The sequence below is a fragment of the Saimiri boliviensis genome, chromosome 5, assembly GCF_048565385.1.
Source record: "Saimiri boliviensis isolate mSaiBol1 chromosome 5, mSaiBol1.pri, whole genome shotgun sequence".
Lineage (NCBI taxonomy): Eukaryota > Metazoa > Chordata > Mammalia > Primates > Cebidae > Saimiri > Saimiri boliviensis.
In genome coordinates this window covers 76,777,933-76,793,028 of record NC_133453.1, presented here as the reverse complement: position 1 = coordinate 76,793,028, position 15,096 = coordinate 76,777,933, and the positions used below count along the sequence as shown (strand labels likewise).

Sequence of the window (15,096 nt, the reverse complement as noted above, 5' to 3'; positions counted from 1 at the left end):
TTTCTTCAAAAGATAGGGTTACAATTATTTTTACAGCTTTGCTTTCAATAAAATTTATCTTGGGTCTCACTAAATCCTGGGGAGTAAAGAATCTACACCTTACTGAGTTCACACCTCACTGTGTGAATTGAGTAACTTTTACTTTAAGACGTAGTGGTTTCTGGAACACCATTAGTGAAATTGTTTTAATATAGCTGAAAGACAGCTATACACAGGGAAATCATGAGCCCAAGTTCTTCAAACTGCTGATATTTTCAATACAGCTATGTGTAAAGTGAGTTTCAGTGTTCAAATTTTTAAAAAAATGTCCAGAATTTGAGGCCACAATCTCCACAATAAAGCCCCTAAATTTTCACATTTTAAATTTTCAAAAACTGCTGCTGATTTCTTCTTTAACCTACTGATGTCAAAATTTGTTTTACAAATTCCTTGTCACATTTTTCTTTTCTTTTCTTATTTTATTTAGCACTTCTATTGCATTTACTGGGTACCAGGAACTGTTTTAAGTGCTTTTACAAATGTAAACACGGTTAGTCCTCACAAAGCTGTATGATAGTTTCTAGTATAATCATAGTTCCCATTCCACTGATGAAGAAAGTGAGGACAGGGCAGAAAGGTAACAGATCACACAATGTGTGTGTTCAAGATGTGGACCTAGGTAACACAACTCCAGTGTTCACAATTTGAAACACTAGACTATGGTCCCTCCTTATCATCCCTTTCAAACAGGTAAGGAACTACTTTCACTTTATCAAAGAAGTAACTAATAGATCAAATGCAAGCTTGGTTAAGAGAATGTGTCTAATGTTTCAAGTCATTCAATTAATTAAAGAAACTGTTTATTGAGCAGCTACTCTATGCAAGGTGGTGTGGGAAACAGGTGAATTTAAATTATTTCTAAAATCCTCCAGAAGCCATAGATAATCAAATCAACATATAGCAATGGTTCTTAAACCTGACAGTGCATGAGAAACACAAGAATTATAATGCCTGTTGCTTCTAAAGTAGAGTAGGATTGGGGTGTCAAAGGCACAAGCATGTCCTCCTGTACAACTGGAGGCAGATGCTTGTTTAATTGCATTTAAGGAAAGAAGATTATCAGCCTCCAAAACTAAAACATCTAAATGTCTAAAATCCAGAAACATTTTACACTTTGTATCAAGGGGAGACCTGACTACACATACGTGTGTACTGAGTATGTCATTGTATCTACCTGAACAGGAGATGGGCAAGGTGGTAGAGTGCTGAGCACGTGGCTCTGAAAGAAGACAGTCTGCACTCAGATGGTAGCTGCTATGTACTACTTGTGTTGTGTTGAGGAAGTTATTGAACTTCATCGTTTCAATCTGTAAAATTTGTAAAATGAGAACAATAAAATATACATGTCTTCAGATGTGCTAAAAATTGAAAAAAAAAGTTTTTAGAAGAGTACAGGCACATTACAAGTACTCAATAAATACTTAATATTAAAGTGTTCAAACCACACCCTATTATTTATATCCAATTATAGAATTTCATAATGCCACAGAATTTAGCCCAATCTTTGAAATAATTACCAATATAGTAGTGTGCATGAATGTAAATAAACTAAAATCAGCAAAAATAACAAAATTCCAGGATCTGATTTCTCACTTGAGTTATAGTTAAACTTAGTGAGGTAATGGGGAGGGGCTGATAATTCCGTTTCTAGGACTATGGGATTGGTTGCAAAACAGCCTTGCCTTGTTATATTATAACATAGTCTTTATTACACTTTACAGTATAATAAAGTCATTACATTTAGAAAAAGTCTCTGGTCTTTTTTAGCCCATGTTTCTTGGAATCTTTAATAGAAGTCAGCACAAATAGCTTCTGCTGGAATGAAAATTCAGTGCCTGAGATTTCTTTTGTTTGTCTTTTCCAGGAATTTCATCATGCAACTAAAGCTGTTAAAAGAGTAGGCTTCATCTTTATTCTTTATATTTTGTATTTTAAATTTATAGAATTTTAAATGTAGATAGTCTAACTAAAATCTCTAATTATTCTCTTCTGGAAAAGAAAATTTAAATGTTATCAATTATTTTTTTAATTGCCATATAAAAAGTACCTATGAAAATAATTTTGTCTTTTCTTTTACACTTGAAATTAATTTTCATTTCTGTAGCAGAGCATTAGCTCCACCAACATTTAATTTCATTTTCTAATACTGAAGAAAAATGAAGAATTATATTATAAAATCTTACTTGGTAAAGGTGTAAAGGCTGTAACCAGCATTTTTCCAATTTTCAAAAAGTTTAGATTAATAACAAAAAGTAGTAACTCTGAGATGAGGTATTCTTTAGAGGAAAATTCATTATTGAAGTTATTGAGGGTGCCAGTAATTAAGATAAAAGGTTGTGTAACTCACACTATGGACACATTGCTCTGAATATATTTAAAATAATGAATGTTGGTGGGTATGAAATTTCACTACGACACCTTCTTCTTACTCTGGAAACATGACCTGCAAAGAAACAAGTTATACGATTTTAGAATGAATAGATGCCAGCTAATAGGACAGTTGAGTTTGTGCATCGTTAATGGCATTTTTGTGTAGTCCTTCATTGGGGAGCAAATTCTGAAAACAGCAATCTGAAAATCCATAAATCCTACTGAGTCTTGGTTAAGTGACATTCATTATAAAGAACACCTGGAGGGAAGACCTGACAATTGAGTCACAGCTAGAAAGATCAGATTACCAGAGCTCTGCATGTCTTGGTTAAGGAAGGCAGCCTAGGAAAAGAATGATCCTTCCCTGCATTCATTTCAATAATATTATATTGGGATAAATTTAGCAGTTCATCTAATACCATGTAATAATTTTGTTGCTTATATCTTTCCTCACATATCATATGAAATTGTGAGCATTTGATGCCACTATAAGTGGCATTTCATAACCGCATTTCACTTCTGTTACAGGATATCCTAGGAGAATGTTTATTTATTATGACTTTGCTAACTTCCCTGGCCATCACTTTGCATCTCAGCAAAACTATATATGTATATATTGTATATTTAGTATATTTAAATCCGAGTATACATATATGTATATGTTGAGATAAAAACTACTGAAGAAAAGCTCTTTCATTAGTTACAATTTTCATCAAAGTTTATTTAGATAAGAAACAAGAAATATTAAAATATATAAGAAATATTGAAAATAACTTAAAATCCAATTTATAGAAAGGAGAAAAAGTGTCAAGGAGTGTTTGAACTTTTAAATACTAAATTATTTAAATAGTAAAGACTTGGTATCAGTTTCTGAATATGAGGCTTGGAAAAATGCCAGCAAATTACTTAAATGAAAATGTGAATGTGAAAAGCAGTATTTGGAAGAGTGAACCTGGTGTGAAGTGGGGAACCCAGCGAGGATATTCAACTATTAAAGAGATTCTCATTGCTCCCTATGTTTGAAAATACTTGGCATTTTTTAAATAGACAAATAAATTGCCTCAAATATTTTCTACATGTGTTTTTCAATAAAGACTTTGGATTAAATTTAGGGATCAGACAATAAGGTATTCCTTCTACTTGATCAACAAAAATTAAAAAGAATGCCAAGTTGTATTAGACACATAAAATGTGCAGTTAACCATATTCCTTTTTGGAGTTATAATTTGACAAGAGGTATCAAAAGTTTTTAAGATAGTCATACTGTTATGCAGTAATTATACTTCTACAAGTATTTTGTAAGAAAAACAAGTACAGGTGATCAAGATGGGTGCATAGACTCCTGGTACATTTGCACAATAGTAAAAAGTTAGAAATAGTTAAGTGTTCAATTATTATTCAGTGATAAATATTGGTAATATTCTGCGGATATTAAAACAATTAAGGGCTGTCTGTGTAAAAATACTATGAAATCATTAAAAAGCATATGCATGTTCAACAGAAATCTCTCAGCGAGGAAAACAAACTACAGTCTGATATATATAGTGCTGTTCTGGTCTTGTTAAAAACTTGCATGAATGCACACACGAGTGTATTTGTATAGGAAAGTTAGAGCTGCACTACACGCCATCATTGTAACAGTGGAGATCTCTTAGGATTAAGATTTTTTTTCTCTATTTTCTCTCTGTATTTTCTAATTTTTCAACAGTGAAATTATACCACTTTGACAGAGACAGAGACAGAGTAGAGATATGAAGTCCTTGCTGAAGTGGTGAAATCCTGTATCAGGATGTCACTGTTAAAGTGTCTTCTGATATCATACAGGCCTTACAATCTCAAGCCATGACCCATGGCTTGGAAAAATAATTAAATGTGTTGTGAGACCAGTGTAAGTATGAAGCTGCTTCCAATGTGTGGGAAAAGATAGCAGAAAAATACATCAGAATAATTGAAAGGTTTTATAAGTTTTTATCAAGTGTATTTAACTGAGGAGATCCAGAGAGGGCTGGGATGATTTGTAAACATGCACCTATTATTATGAGAACATGTAGAGATATTCTTCCTTTTATCGAACTTGTGGATGTTCCATCAGCATCAGTCAACTGTGTTGGCATCAGGGATCTATCTGAACTCTTCTGACCATTCACCTTTTTCTTTCTAGGCTAACTAGGAAGAGTGATTTGTTATGTAATTTTATAATGAGTTACAGGTTATTAAGTATTAGAATAAATTGGTTGATAATATATAAACCATATGCCAGCAAGTTAATTTCTTAGTCAATAAACAATATAAATTATTGATTTTCACCATTCTCTTAGCTAGCAAAATGGCACAATATGGTGAATGAATAAAATTTTTACAGACCCTGACACCTAACATACATATTCATCTGTAAATGGGTGTATTGCTGGGATCTCTAAGTCTATTCTTTACTCACCCACCATTTCTTCTACTTTTAAAAAACTGCCTTAAAAAGTACCGTCAAAATGTTCAACACAGAGTGGAAAAGACAGACATGGAAACAAATCACTACAACGCAATTTCATAAACGTTCCTATAGAGAAAAGGAAAACACATTAGGAAATGTGGAGAAGGCTGCCTAAGGGACTTAGAGACCTTAGAAATGAGCCGAGATTGACGCTGTACAGAATTTGCTTAAAAGTAAAGGAGTGTTGAAGGGTTCAGGGAGGGGACATTAAGGCTATCTCAGGAAGAAGGAACCCAGTGGTCAAAGGGAGGACTCCTGAGGATGCTGGGTTTGGGAGGAGCTCAGGGAAACAAGATATTAGGCTGTGTAGCAGGAACTGAATCTGACATTTGGCTCAAGATGTAGAAAATTGGAGGCATTTTAAATCAATCAGACTCTCTCCACACAGTATATTTATGCCTTTCCTTTGAAATGCTAGTGGTGAATTTTGTCAAATCACATAATCTTGCCAAGAAATAAAACTTTCTTGTGGGAAGGAGAGGGGAGAGGACACTATACATGTCCCTCCTACTGAACCACAATACTCTATGAATTTTCTTCATAACTTTGTGGATAAAGACTAGACATACAGTAGCTGAGAGGGCCTTAACCAAAAATGCCCCCAAAATCTAAGTCAACCATACAATGTATAGTCCAAAACTGGGACACTTTTAAGAGCAAAAAAGAATGCCATTAAAAATGATGCAAATTATAAGCATATTCTAGCTATCTTCATTCTACTAAAATCTAACACTCTGTCTGATAGAGATTCATTATGATTGATAAAGTTCTGTTTAAAATGCAAAATGCCTTGCTTTATTCACTCTTTGATATGAACCAAGTTAATCAAATTTAAACCTTGGATGATCAGTAGAATCTATGATTAAGAACTAGAACTAGGAAATATAGAACAGAGTAGGTTGAGGTTTAACAGGTGTATCATTTGGAGGCAATGTGCTAGAGTTTGCAAGCATAGATAAACATAGATTGTAAACCACACTTCCACATTGCTTGTGATCATTAGTACTTAATTTCTCTGAAACTCACTTTAACTTATCTGTAAAATGGGATAATATCTGCTCCCAAAGCTATCATGAAAATCACTTAAAGCAATTTATATGGAGAACCAATCACTGAGGTGGAACTCAATGTTCGACCTTTGGGAGAAAATCTATACTGAGTAGAGGGCTGGTGTCCATTGCCTACAACCAAGAAAATTAAAATCTAAAGAGCACATCCATTACATGTAAACCCCTTGAATAAATGTACAGCTAAAGATCAAATGACTAATGTTATTAAAGAAAACAGATGGTATATATAGGACTTTTTAGCAAAATCAGAAGAAATTTTAATGGATTTAGCTAAAAGAGTAAACAGAAACTTTATTAAAAAGCATTCACACACCATACAATCTTGCACAGCTCTGACACTGATTTTGTCCAATTGATACAGTGTTAATTAGCATATGCAAATACCTTAAAATTGTGTTAAAATAGGTGATCATTTTTTAGCACAAATAGATTTTTATTTATTTGTTATTTGTCATGAAACCACCACTAGTTTTGTATTTTCATTTTTGTCATCATGCCCATCATCTTAAGTCATTGATACAGATTTCACTGAATAGAAGTAAGAAGATTGTTTTGAGGCTAAAGGACAATAATCTATATGATAGGTAACAGACATTTTAAGTTGTCTTGAACTCATGCAGTTATTACATTTCTCTCAAAACCAGTATTTCAAAAAATGTGGAAGAATTAACGTTCTATCAAAATTAAGAAAGAATGATAAATGAAAACAGTCCTAATGATCCCAAAGGAAGAAGGAAAGAATAAAATAAAAATAGAAAAAGGAAACAATAAAACCCACAATGGTGAGAGTCCACTTGCTATTACACTGTATTCTGACTCATCTGGAAAGAAAATGCAGGTAAGCAGAAGCCACGTGGCTCAGAGAACCTCACACATCCTGCCCTGCACAGTCTAGTTTGAGATCATTTTACAAAATGAGCCAACTAAAGGCAGAAATGTACCCACAGTCCTCTCTCACTCCTCCCTTGAATTCCTGCCCACTGAGCACCAGCCACAGCTGTTTTTACCCATTTTCTGAGTAAAAAGTAGTGTGAGACATTCTACAAAACAGTGGGAATCATGGAAAGGACAAGTTTGCACACAAGCAGGCCTACTTTAACTTGGGAGAAGTCATAGGAGGCGCCTCAGCCAGGATTCAAGCTATCATGGAAAGGGCCCTTTGCTTTTCTTAATTAGATATTTCATGTAAATTAAAGGAGGATGAGGCAGAGATTATGGAATATTCAGCAACAGCCTTGAGAATCTGGAATTCTGTTTTCTCATAACCTATTAACTTTCTTAATTTGTTCATAATAAGACATATTTTCTCACTACTGTAATTAATGCCTTTTAACTACCTGACTCTATTGCTTCTTGGTAGTTCAGTACTGTCTGTAAATTCAGGCAGCATAGTAAACAGAGAGAGGAAATATTCCTTTGTCAGTCATAATTAATTATTAATAATCTAAATTTATCACTTTACATTTTACATTTGCATTATTGTATAACCCTGAAATCAAGCTTCATTACTGATTAAGAATTTTCAAGAACACATGGAAGGATAAACTGTTCCATTAGATATTGTGTCAACCATAGCAATGAAATCAAGTTAGAAGAGAACAGAAAAAAACTTCGATTTGTTCTATTAGAGATTGTTGGAGACACTAGTAAGTCATTGGTGGGGTAGCAAGTGAGTGACACTTAGGTAACAGGTTAATAATTTCTGGTGACAGTTTCTCTCTAACTCTTCATTAAATATTTTTCTAGCTATTCATATAGTTTCAGGCTAAGAAGATAATTTAATATCTTAGATTACTAAGCAAAAAATATGGCCACTAATAAAATTAAGGTAAAAATGGTTTTTAATATTTTAGAAATGTTAAGAAAATAAAAAAATTCAAAGCATCACACTTTTCCTATGACAGACTTCCCCCTAGATATTATTATCTTAAGTAGTTGTTTTTTTTTTCTAACTGCATGGTACCATTTTTCATCTTCTTTTCATTCTTTAAGTGAATACTAACAGTGCACCCACTTAGTACTCATTACTCTTCTGTATATTCTGGAGACAGAAATTAATAAGACTTGGTGTTTTATCTCAATAAATGACAAATAGACTAAATTAACTACAATAATACGTAATAACAAGGAGCACACTTCAGAGGCTACCAAGGAGTCTAGAATCAAGTGCTATAGGGACACAGAGGTGCAGGTAGTGAGAACATCAGGCAGAACTTCACAGAGAGGTCTTTTGACCTGTCTTTGAAAGTATAAAGATGGTTTCGTTAGGATAAGAAGCTGAAAGAAGGGCAATCCATTTAGAAATACTTTGAAGTATTCATTATAGGTAAAGAGAAATTTCTAAAGGTTAAAGAGTATTAGTAGAAGAAAAATGTGTTACTTCTTTAAGAAACTGAGCAATCAAGTATGACTGGATCATAAGATTTGTGGGAGAAATTAAGGTGGCAATATATTCAACTAGTTGATATTATTGAACAAATTACAGCCCAGAAACCATGCCAGAAATAATGTTCTTGATTGCACGCAACACACTCAATAAGCCTAACAACATAGATGATATTGTCCAAATAGGTACCAGAAAAGAAAAATGAGGCACAAAGAAGGTCTAGTTATTTTCAGAGCTGGGAATCCAGTTCGATTTCTCTAAACATACCTATGATGGTTTCAATGTATGTGTTCCTTCAAAATTCATATGTTGGAACTTCAACCCCAACATGAGAGTTGTAAGAAGTGTAGACTTTTGGGGTGTGATTAAGTCATAAGGGCTCCACTCTCCTGAATGGGATTAATGCCTCTAAGAGTCTTCAGAGAGATGACTACCCCTTTTAGACCCCTGTATTCTGCCTTATGGGTCACAGACAACAAAGTTCCATCTTGAAAGCAAAGACCCAACCTTTACCAGCCTCATGCCTTGATCTTGGGTTTCCCAGCCTCCAAAACTGTGAGAAATAAATCTCTATCGTTTGTAAGTTGCCCACTCTAAGGTATTTTGTTATCACAGCAGGAAAAGACTAAGACAACACCATTCTTGAAATCTCAAGTGAATTCAATTCTGAAGGCAGCCAGTACCCTGAGAGGTTTAATGACTGAAAACAGGTTTTCAAGCTGAGGTCTGATATTGGTACATAGAGCAGCTGTAAGGCAAATTTGTTAAGGGCTCAGACTCCACCATGTATAAGCTATGTGCAATTTGGCACATTGTTCAGTCTCTCTGGGCCTCAGTGTTATTTCCACAAAATGGGGATAATAAGAGTATATATTTTATGGGATGGTTGTATCCACTATTTGATATATAAAAATTACTTTCAGTCATTCATGGCATTAATAAGCCATTAGTGTAGGTGATTCATGTTTTGGGAATAGCTCTCCGATAGCATATAGAGGATGGATTGGAGGAGAGAAACTAGAAACTTGATTACTTCAGAAGGACAGCAGGCTTTAATCAGACCACTTGAAGTGGTTGGAAAAGTGGAGGAAGCGTTGAGAGAGATTTCTGATGTAAATATTGAAAGGATTGGTAACCAATTGGTTTTAGGGAGCTGAGGGATGGAGAAAAGTGGAAAATTATGCCAAAGTTTCTAGTTTACAAGCCCAGATGAATGAAGACACCTCAGTACTCATACCTCAACTATTACTTCCCTGTGGCTCAACTAACTGGGCAGGCCAGATTGCTAGCAATGGACTCAGAGATTATTTATAGGAAACAACAACAGCAACAAAACCAAAACCAACCAACTAACCAACCAAAAACCTTTTGAAGCCGGTGGAAGCAAGTTTCTCACGTTAACCCTATTTTGTTCGTGTAATACTAAACTGACGTGTTCTCAAGCCCCTTGGATGTGAAAATAACTTGAGAAGTTCACTCTCAAGCTGGCAGAAAACATGGCTTCTTGTTGGCACCAGAGCTGCTCAGAGGTATGAGGTTGGTGAATAGTGAAAACTAACTGATAAACACAGCTCACTTACATTTTAGGATATTTGGTTTTACTTAGGACAATACTGAAATTGTTTTCGAATTGTGAAGAGCGTTTCTTGAGAATGCCTGTTTTATCAACAATTACAACTGATGAAATTTGAATTCTGGATAATATTCAAAGTCCATGAGATGATACAAGATTTAGGCACATAAGAGAAATGAATTTTAGGATTACTGTTGTTGCAATAGTCTATTGAATAGAACATAAAAATTTATAAACAGGAAGTTAAAATGAACACCCAAGCAAACTCTAGGCAAGATACTCTCTGAAAATCTTTCTCATTGCTTGAATTACACACACATAAAATATATTTTTGTTCTTGTCTAAAAAACTACCATCTGTATCTCTTCTACACAATCCAAGAATTAAGAGAGCTAAATGTTTTATATGTCGTATAACTTATATAAAGCTATTATGAAATTTTTTGGAATTTCTGTTTGTGCTAATAAACTTTTAACTAAACATCATTGCTTCTTTAATATATTATTATATATACATGACAAAGGTGAAAAAAGATACACATAAGCATGTTTATTTTAAATTTGGGGAATAGAAGGAAAACAGCAATTAATACTAAATTTTGTAGGCTCTCTATGCATTTAACAACCCCATAGTCCAAATACTGTTTTTCCTTTCAAAATAATTTTATAAAAACAGCTGCTATGTAGAAGATAGAAATGAACATTAGTCACTCTGTAATACAAATGTCCTACAGAGATCAGGTGAAATCCTCCTTTGTATATCTTCCTACTATTCCTTTTTTTTTTTTTTTTCTGAGATGGAGTTTCACTCTTGTTGCCCAGGCTGGAGTGCAATGGCGCGATCTCAGCTCACCACAACCTCTGCCTACTCGGTTCAAGCAATTCTCCTGCCTCAGTCTCCCGAGTAGCTGGGACTACAGGCATGTGCCACCATGCCCAGCTAATTTTTGTATTTTTAGTAGAGACGGGGTTTCACCATGTTGACCAGGATAGTCTCGATCTCTTGACCTCGTGAGCCACCTGCCTCGGCCTCCCAAAGTGCTGGGATTATAGGCGTGAGACACCGCGCCTGGCCCTTTCTGTTCTTATAGTGCCTGGTACATTACATGAGAGAGAGGAGGCACTCAATCTACATCTTCACCTTGATTCACAAAAACAAAGCTGCTTCTAGAAGCTATTTCCACATAATTCTCAGATATAGTAAGTTCAATACTACCAAAGCAAGACCTCTTCTGAGTTTAGTTAATCAAACTCTACCTCTGAAACTTTGTAATGATATCTGACTGGGTTAGGTAAGGACTTCCCTCAGCCCCTTATCATTCTTCAGTTCTTTAAAATTGCTACCGTAGTGTGTATGGAAGCATAATGGCAAAAATACAAGAATGCTCTGATCTCAGAAAATAATATATTTTAAGTCCTACTTTCCACCTGAGTAAAGACCTTTATTTTTCCTGGAGAAATTTACTTTGATTTTTCAAATGTTTAAAGTTGCTTGATAATTTAAGGTCAAAGTCACATTTCTAAATATGCCTGAAGGGGTTTAGCACTTAAACTAGCTAGCTCTATTCTGTGACATAGTCCAAACAAGATGAAGGATTAACTTAGTTGTGGGGGATATTTTTTTTGTTTGTTTCCTTTCTATTTGCATCATCTACAAACTACAAACTAGCTAATAACTGAAGTGTTTGCTATTTTTTAATCTTTCTTGCTGAAAAGGTATTTTTAAATGAATCTATTATGCTATTAAAATACATGCCCATTCTTATATAAGTCACAGCATAATTATAGTTTTGTATAATTAGAGTTTTATGTCAAAAGATTTACAGCTTTATCACCTCAAGCAATATTTCACAGCTGCCAAGGATGATTTATGCAATAATGACTTAAACTGTAAAATAGAATCCTCAAAGGAAGAGCTGTCAAATATTCCTACCGCAAATAACTGGTTTTTAAAAATGGATATTCTGATAAACAGCAAGTTTAATTGTACCTAGCACAATCACATACAGGAGCGTAGTAGAAAGTGTTATTTCAAAATGACAATCATGCCATTCACCATGAACTGCATCAATGTGAATTCATTGCATAGATCACGGGTTTAAATTGCTTATAAAGCCTCTGGGCCACTTTAGTGAACAAGCTTTCCAAAATAATGCCTCAGTGATATCTTTACTCCTCCAGTAAGAGCAAATGGAAGAAATGGAAACAGAATGTATCAATGTTCTGTTGATTTGCTCATTGGGCTTATTACATCATTCTTCACATTCTTGTGAAATGCTAAATAAAGAATAAGCCAAAGAAGGATTTACTGTATACAGTTAAGAAATCAAGAAACTCTCAAAAGTCGTGGCATCAATAACAAAGAATTAAGGAAACTGAGAAACAAATCAACAAAAATGTTGGTGATTTTCCCCCTTCCTGCTTTTATAAACGTAGCGTAGCTGGCAGTAGTCTTATCTGTAAGCGGTAAGACTATCCAAGAATTTGTACCTCATAAGCGCTAACTGATTTTGTGTTTGTCATATAAATAATCCCAAGACACAGTGAAAATTCTATTCAAGGTATTTAAACTAGTAGCTAAAACACAAATTTATTACATGCAAAGCAAATAAGTATGTCTGTGTCTTCACTATCTAAAAAAGTCATTCAAATTAATATTTTTATTTGGAAGAATAGAAAATGCTTGGTCCATCAGCTCATATTTTCCATATCAATTAAAGCAAAACGGGTAGATTTTATTGTTAATGCTAAAGATACTCAAGTCCTTCGAGATTGAGTTACATCTGAAAATGAAGTCAACAGAATCAAAATTTTTACCAAAGATTAATTTTTCAGACCTAAACAAGCTTCCAAACCAAAATCCTTTACTGAAAAAGAGGCGTTTTAATTCATATAACCAAGAAAATCATTCAAACAAAAAGATTTGCATTTGTCAATATACTAACATGTTTACTACAGAAGATTCAACAATTTAAGAGGGATTAATCATGTTTGTGACTCCTATTAAATTGCTATTTTAAGGTGTTTTGAGATCATTTTACACACCCCCATTGCACAACTTTCAAAACATCATCATACCACTTATGGTATAATAGATAACTGCTACTTGAAAACACTCTGAAAGATATACCTAATATCTGAGCATTTTGGGCAATCCAGATTAATGTCATACTTAAATTCTATGAGTTGTAAAAAACCATGAAATGGTCTAGAAAACATAATGACCAAAGATGGACCAACACACACTCAAGTTGCCACAATATAGACTGTTGACATCATAATGAATATTCAATAAGAAAAAAAATCAGACATTCAAACTATTTCAAACATCCAGATTGTTGGCATCAGATACTCAAAAGACATGAGTTGCATTTGGGTAGTGAGAGCTCAATCCAACAAATGTTTTCAAGACAACAGAGCAATTAGGCTGTTTCTAGTATGCTGACACTACTGATAGAAAAGTAAGAGAAATGTGGGAAGAACTTTAAAAACAATTTCTATCTTTTTAATAACTATACAATTGCTTTTATTACAGATGACTACAAAGTTGTACAAACCGGTTTTTCCAGTAATGTTTTGTAACCACTCAAGTTCATTAAGGAAAATGTTGTAATTAAGAATTGTACGTTGTACTTTGAATTACAAGAAAATTAGAGTAAGAGTTAAACATTTTCCTTGCTGTCTTTTTTTCTCTGTAGTTTACGAAATGATGAGTCATTATATGATATAAGCTATGGCACATTACATATTTATTAAAAACTTAAGAGTTTTCTAAAACTCTGAACAGTTACCCCTCTGCCTTTCTAATTTCTGATAGTGGGATAAAAAGAAATAGGTGATGATAAAATATCAACAAAATTAACTATAACATGAAAGTTTTAAAAATATTTTTACCTTTAAGCCCTAAATTGTCAAATGTCATTATAGATATACATATAGATATTTGGGAATATATATACCTTAAAATGGGCATATCTGAGCATTTATACATGTGGGTTCATTTACATATATATTGTGTATTTAAGACATGCCTATATATTACATGTGTAATTTTTTAAGAGAGCTATTATGTCTAACTCTTATTGCTCTCATAGCAAGTTTGACAGAAGGAGGTGTTGCCCTTGAAGTTGAGGTATGACCTTAGGTTTAAGGTGCCAGTTTTGCTGTAGTTATAAAAATGAATACTAATAACTCTACAGTATCATAATTTTTTTCTACATTTCTTATTTTAAAACAAATTATGACTACATAACAGCCTTTATTATTTGAATATGCACAGGTTAATAGGATAAATGTAAAAGTTCCTATTTATTATCCTTAATCTTACATAAAGAGGAGCAAAAGAAACAAGAGGTGTTGCCTTTCAACTAAATCTAAAGAGCCAAGAGACATAACTAATAGTTTTAGATACAGTTTTCAACATGAATTTGCTTTGTGGAGTATTTTAAAGTTAAAACAAATAACACTGTATTTTTCACCTACCAAATGCATACCAATACAAGCAGTAAATTGTTGATCTTTCTATAATACTGTAAAGAAAGGAGTATCTAAGACTGATTGGTAGCATTTTAACCTTAGTGACATCATGTTATTTTACTTTTGAACAATTCATGGTATCCTTATTCAAAGAAGAAGTTGTTTCTACCAGACCCCTCATCAGAGTACCCATATATGTTGGATCCCCAAATACTACAAGCAAAGCACATATCTGCAATTGAACATTTTGGGATTCTCTGCATATGAACTTCTAATAGTCAAAATATCTTTTCAATGGGATCAAATGGAAAGAATTCTAAATAGATAAATTTTACCGTTTTTGTGATAGTAGGTGACCTCCACTTTCCTTTCTTCTGACCCCAGTAATGCCTGGGCAATTTGGGCAATATCATGCCTCTTGGTCTCGGGGCCATGGAGAAAGTCGCAGGTGCATGGCTTTTGCATGACATCTGGCCTGGAGAAACCAGTCATCTCACAGAACCCATCGTTGCAATAGATGATGGCACAGTTCTGCACTCTGGCATTTGCAATGATAAATTTTTTATCTGTAATAGGGAAATAGTATGGCATGTTTTAAAAAGCTTCCACAATATTCTCTGTAACACTGAAGCAATTTGTTGCATAATGAGTCTAAAATGCAGGTGCACCCAAATTACTAATTGCCCCAGCCTTTA

General features: G+C 33.9%; 1 protein-coding gene across 3 annotated transcripts in view; it reads right to left on the bottom strand.

Moving 5' to 3' along the window:
- Nucleotides 1-15,096, bottom strand: part of KCNH7 (potassium voltage-gated channel subfamily H member 7) — a 477,505-nt gene that overhangs the window by 460,526 nt on the left and 1,883 nt on the right. For all 3 annotated transcript variants that reach the window (XM_003921927.4, XM_074399586.1, XM_074399587.1), the window contains exon 2: nt 14,737-14,967. In XM_003921927.4, the coding sequence (XP_003921976.1) occupies nt 14,737-14,967 (231 nt within the window). The remainder of the gene's footprint in view (nt 1-14,736; nt 14,968-15,096) is intronic.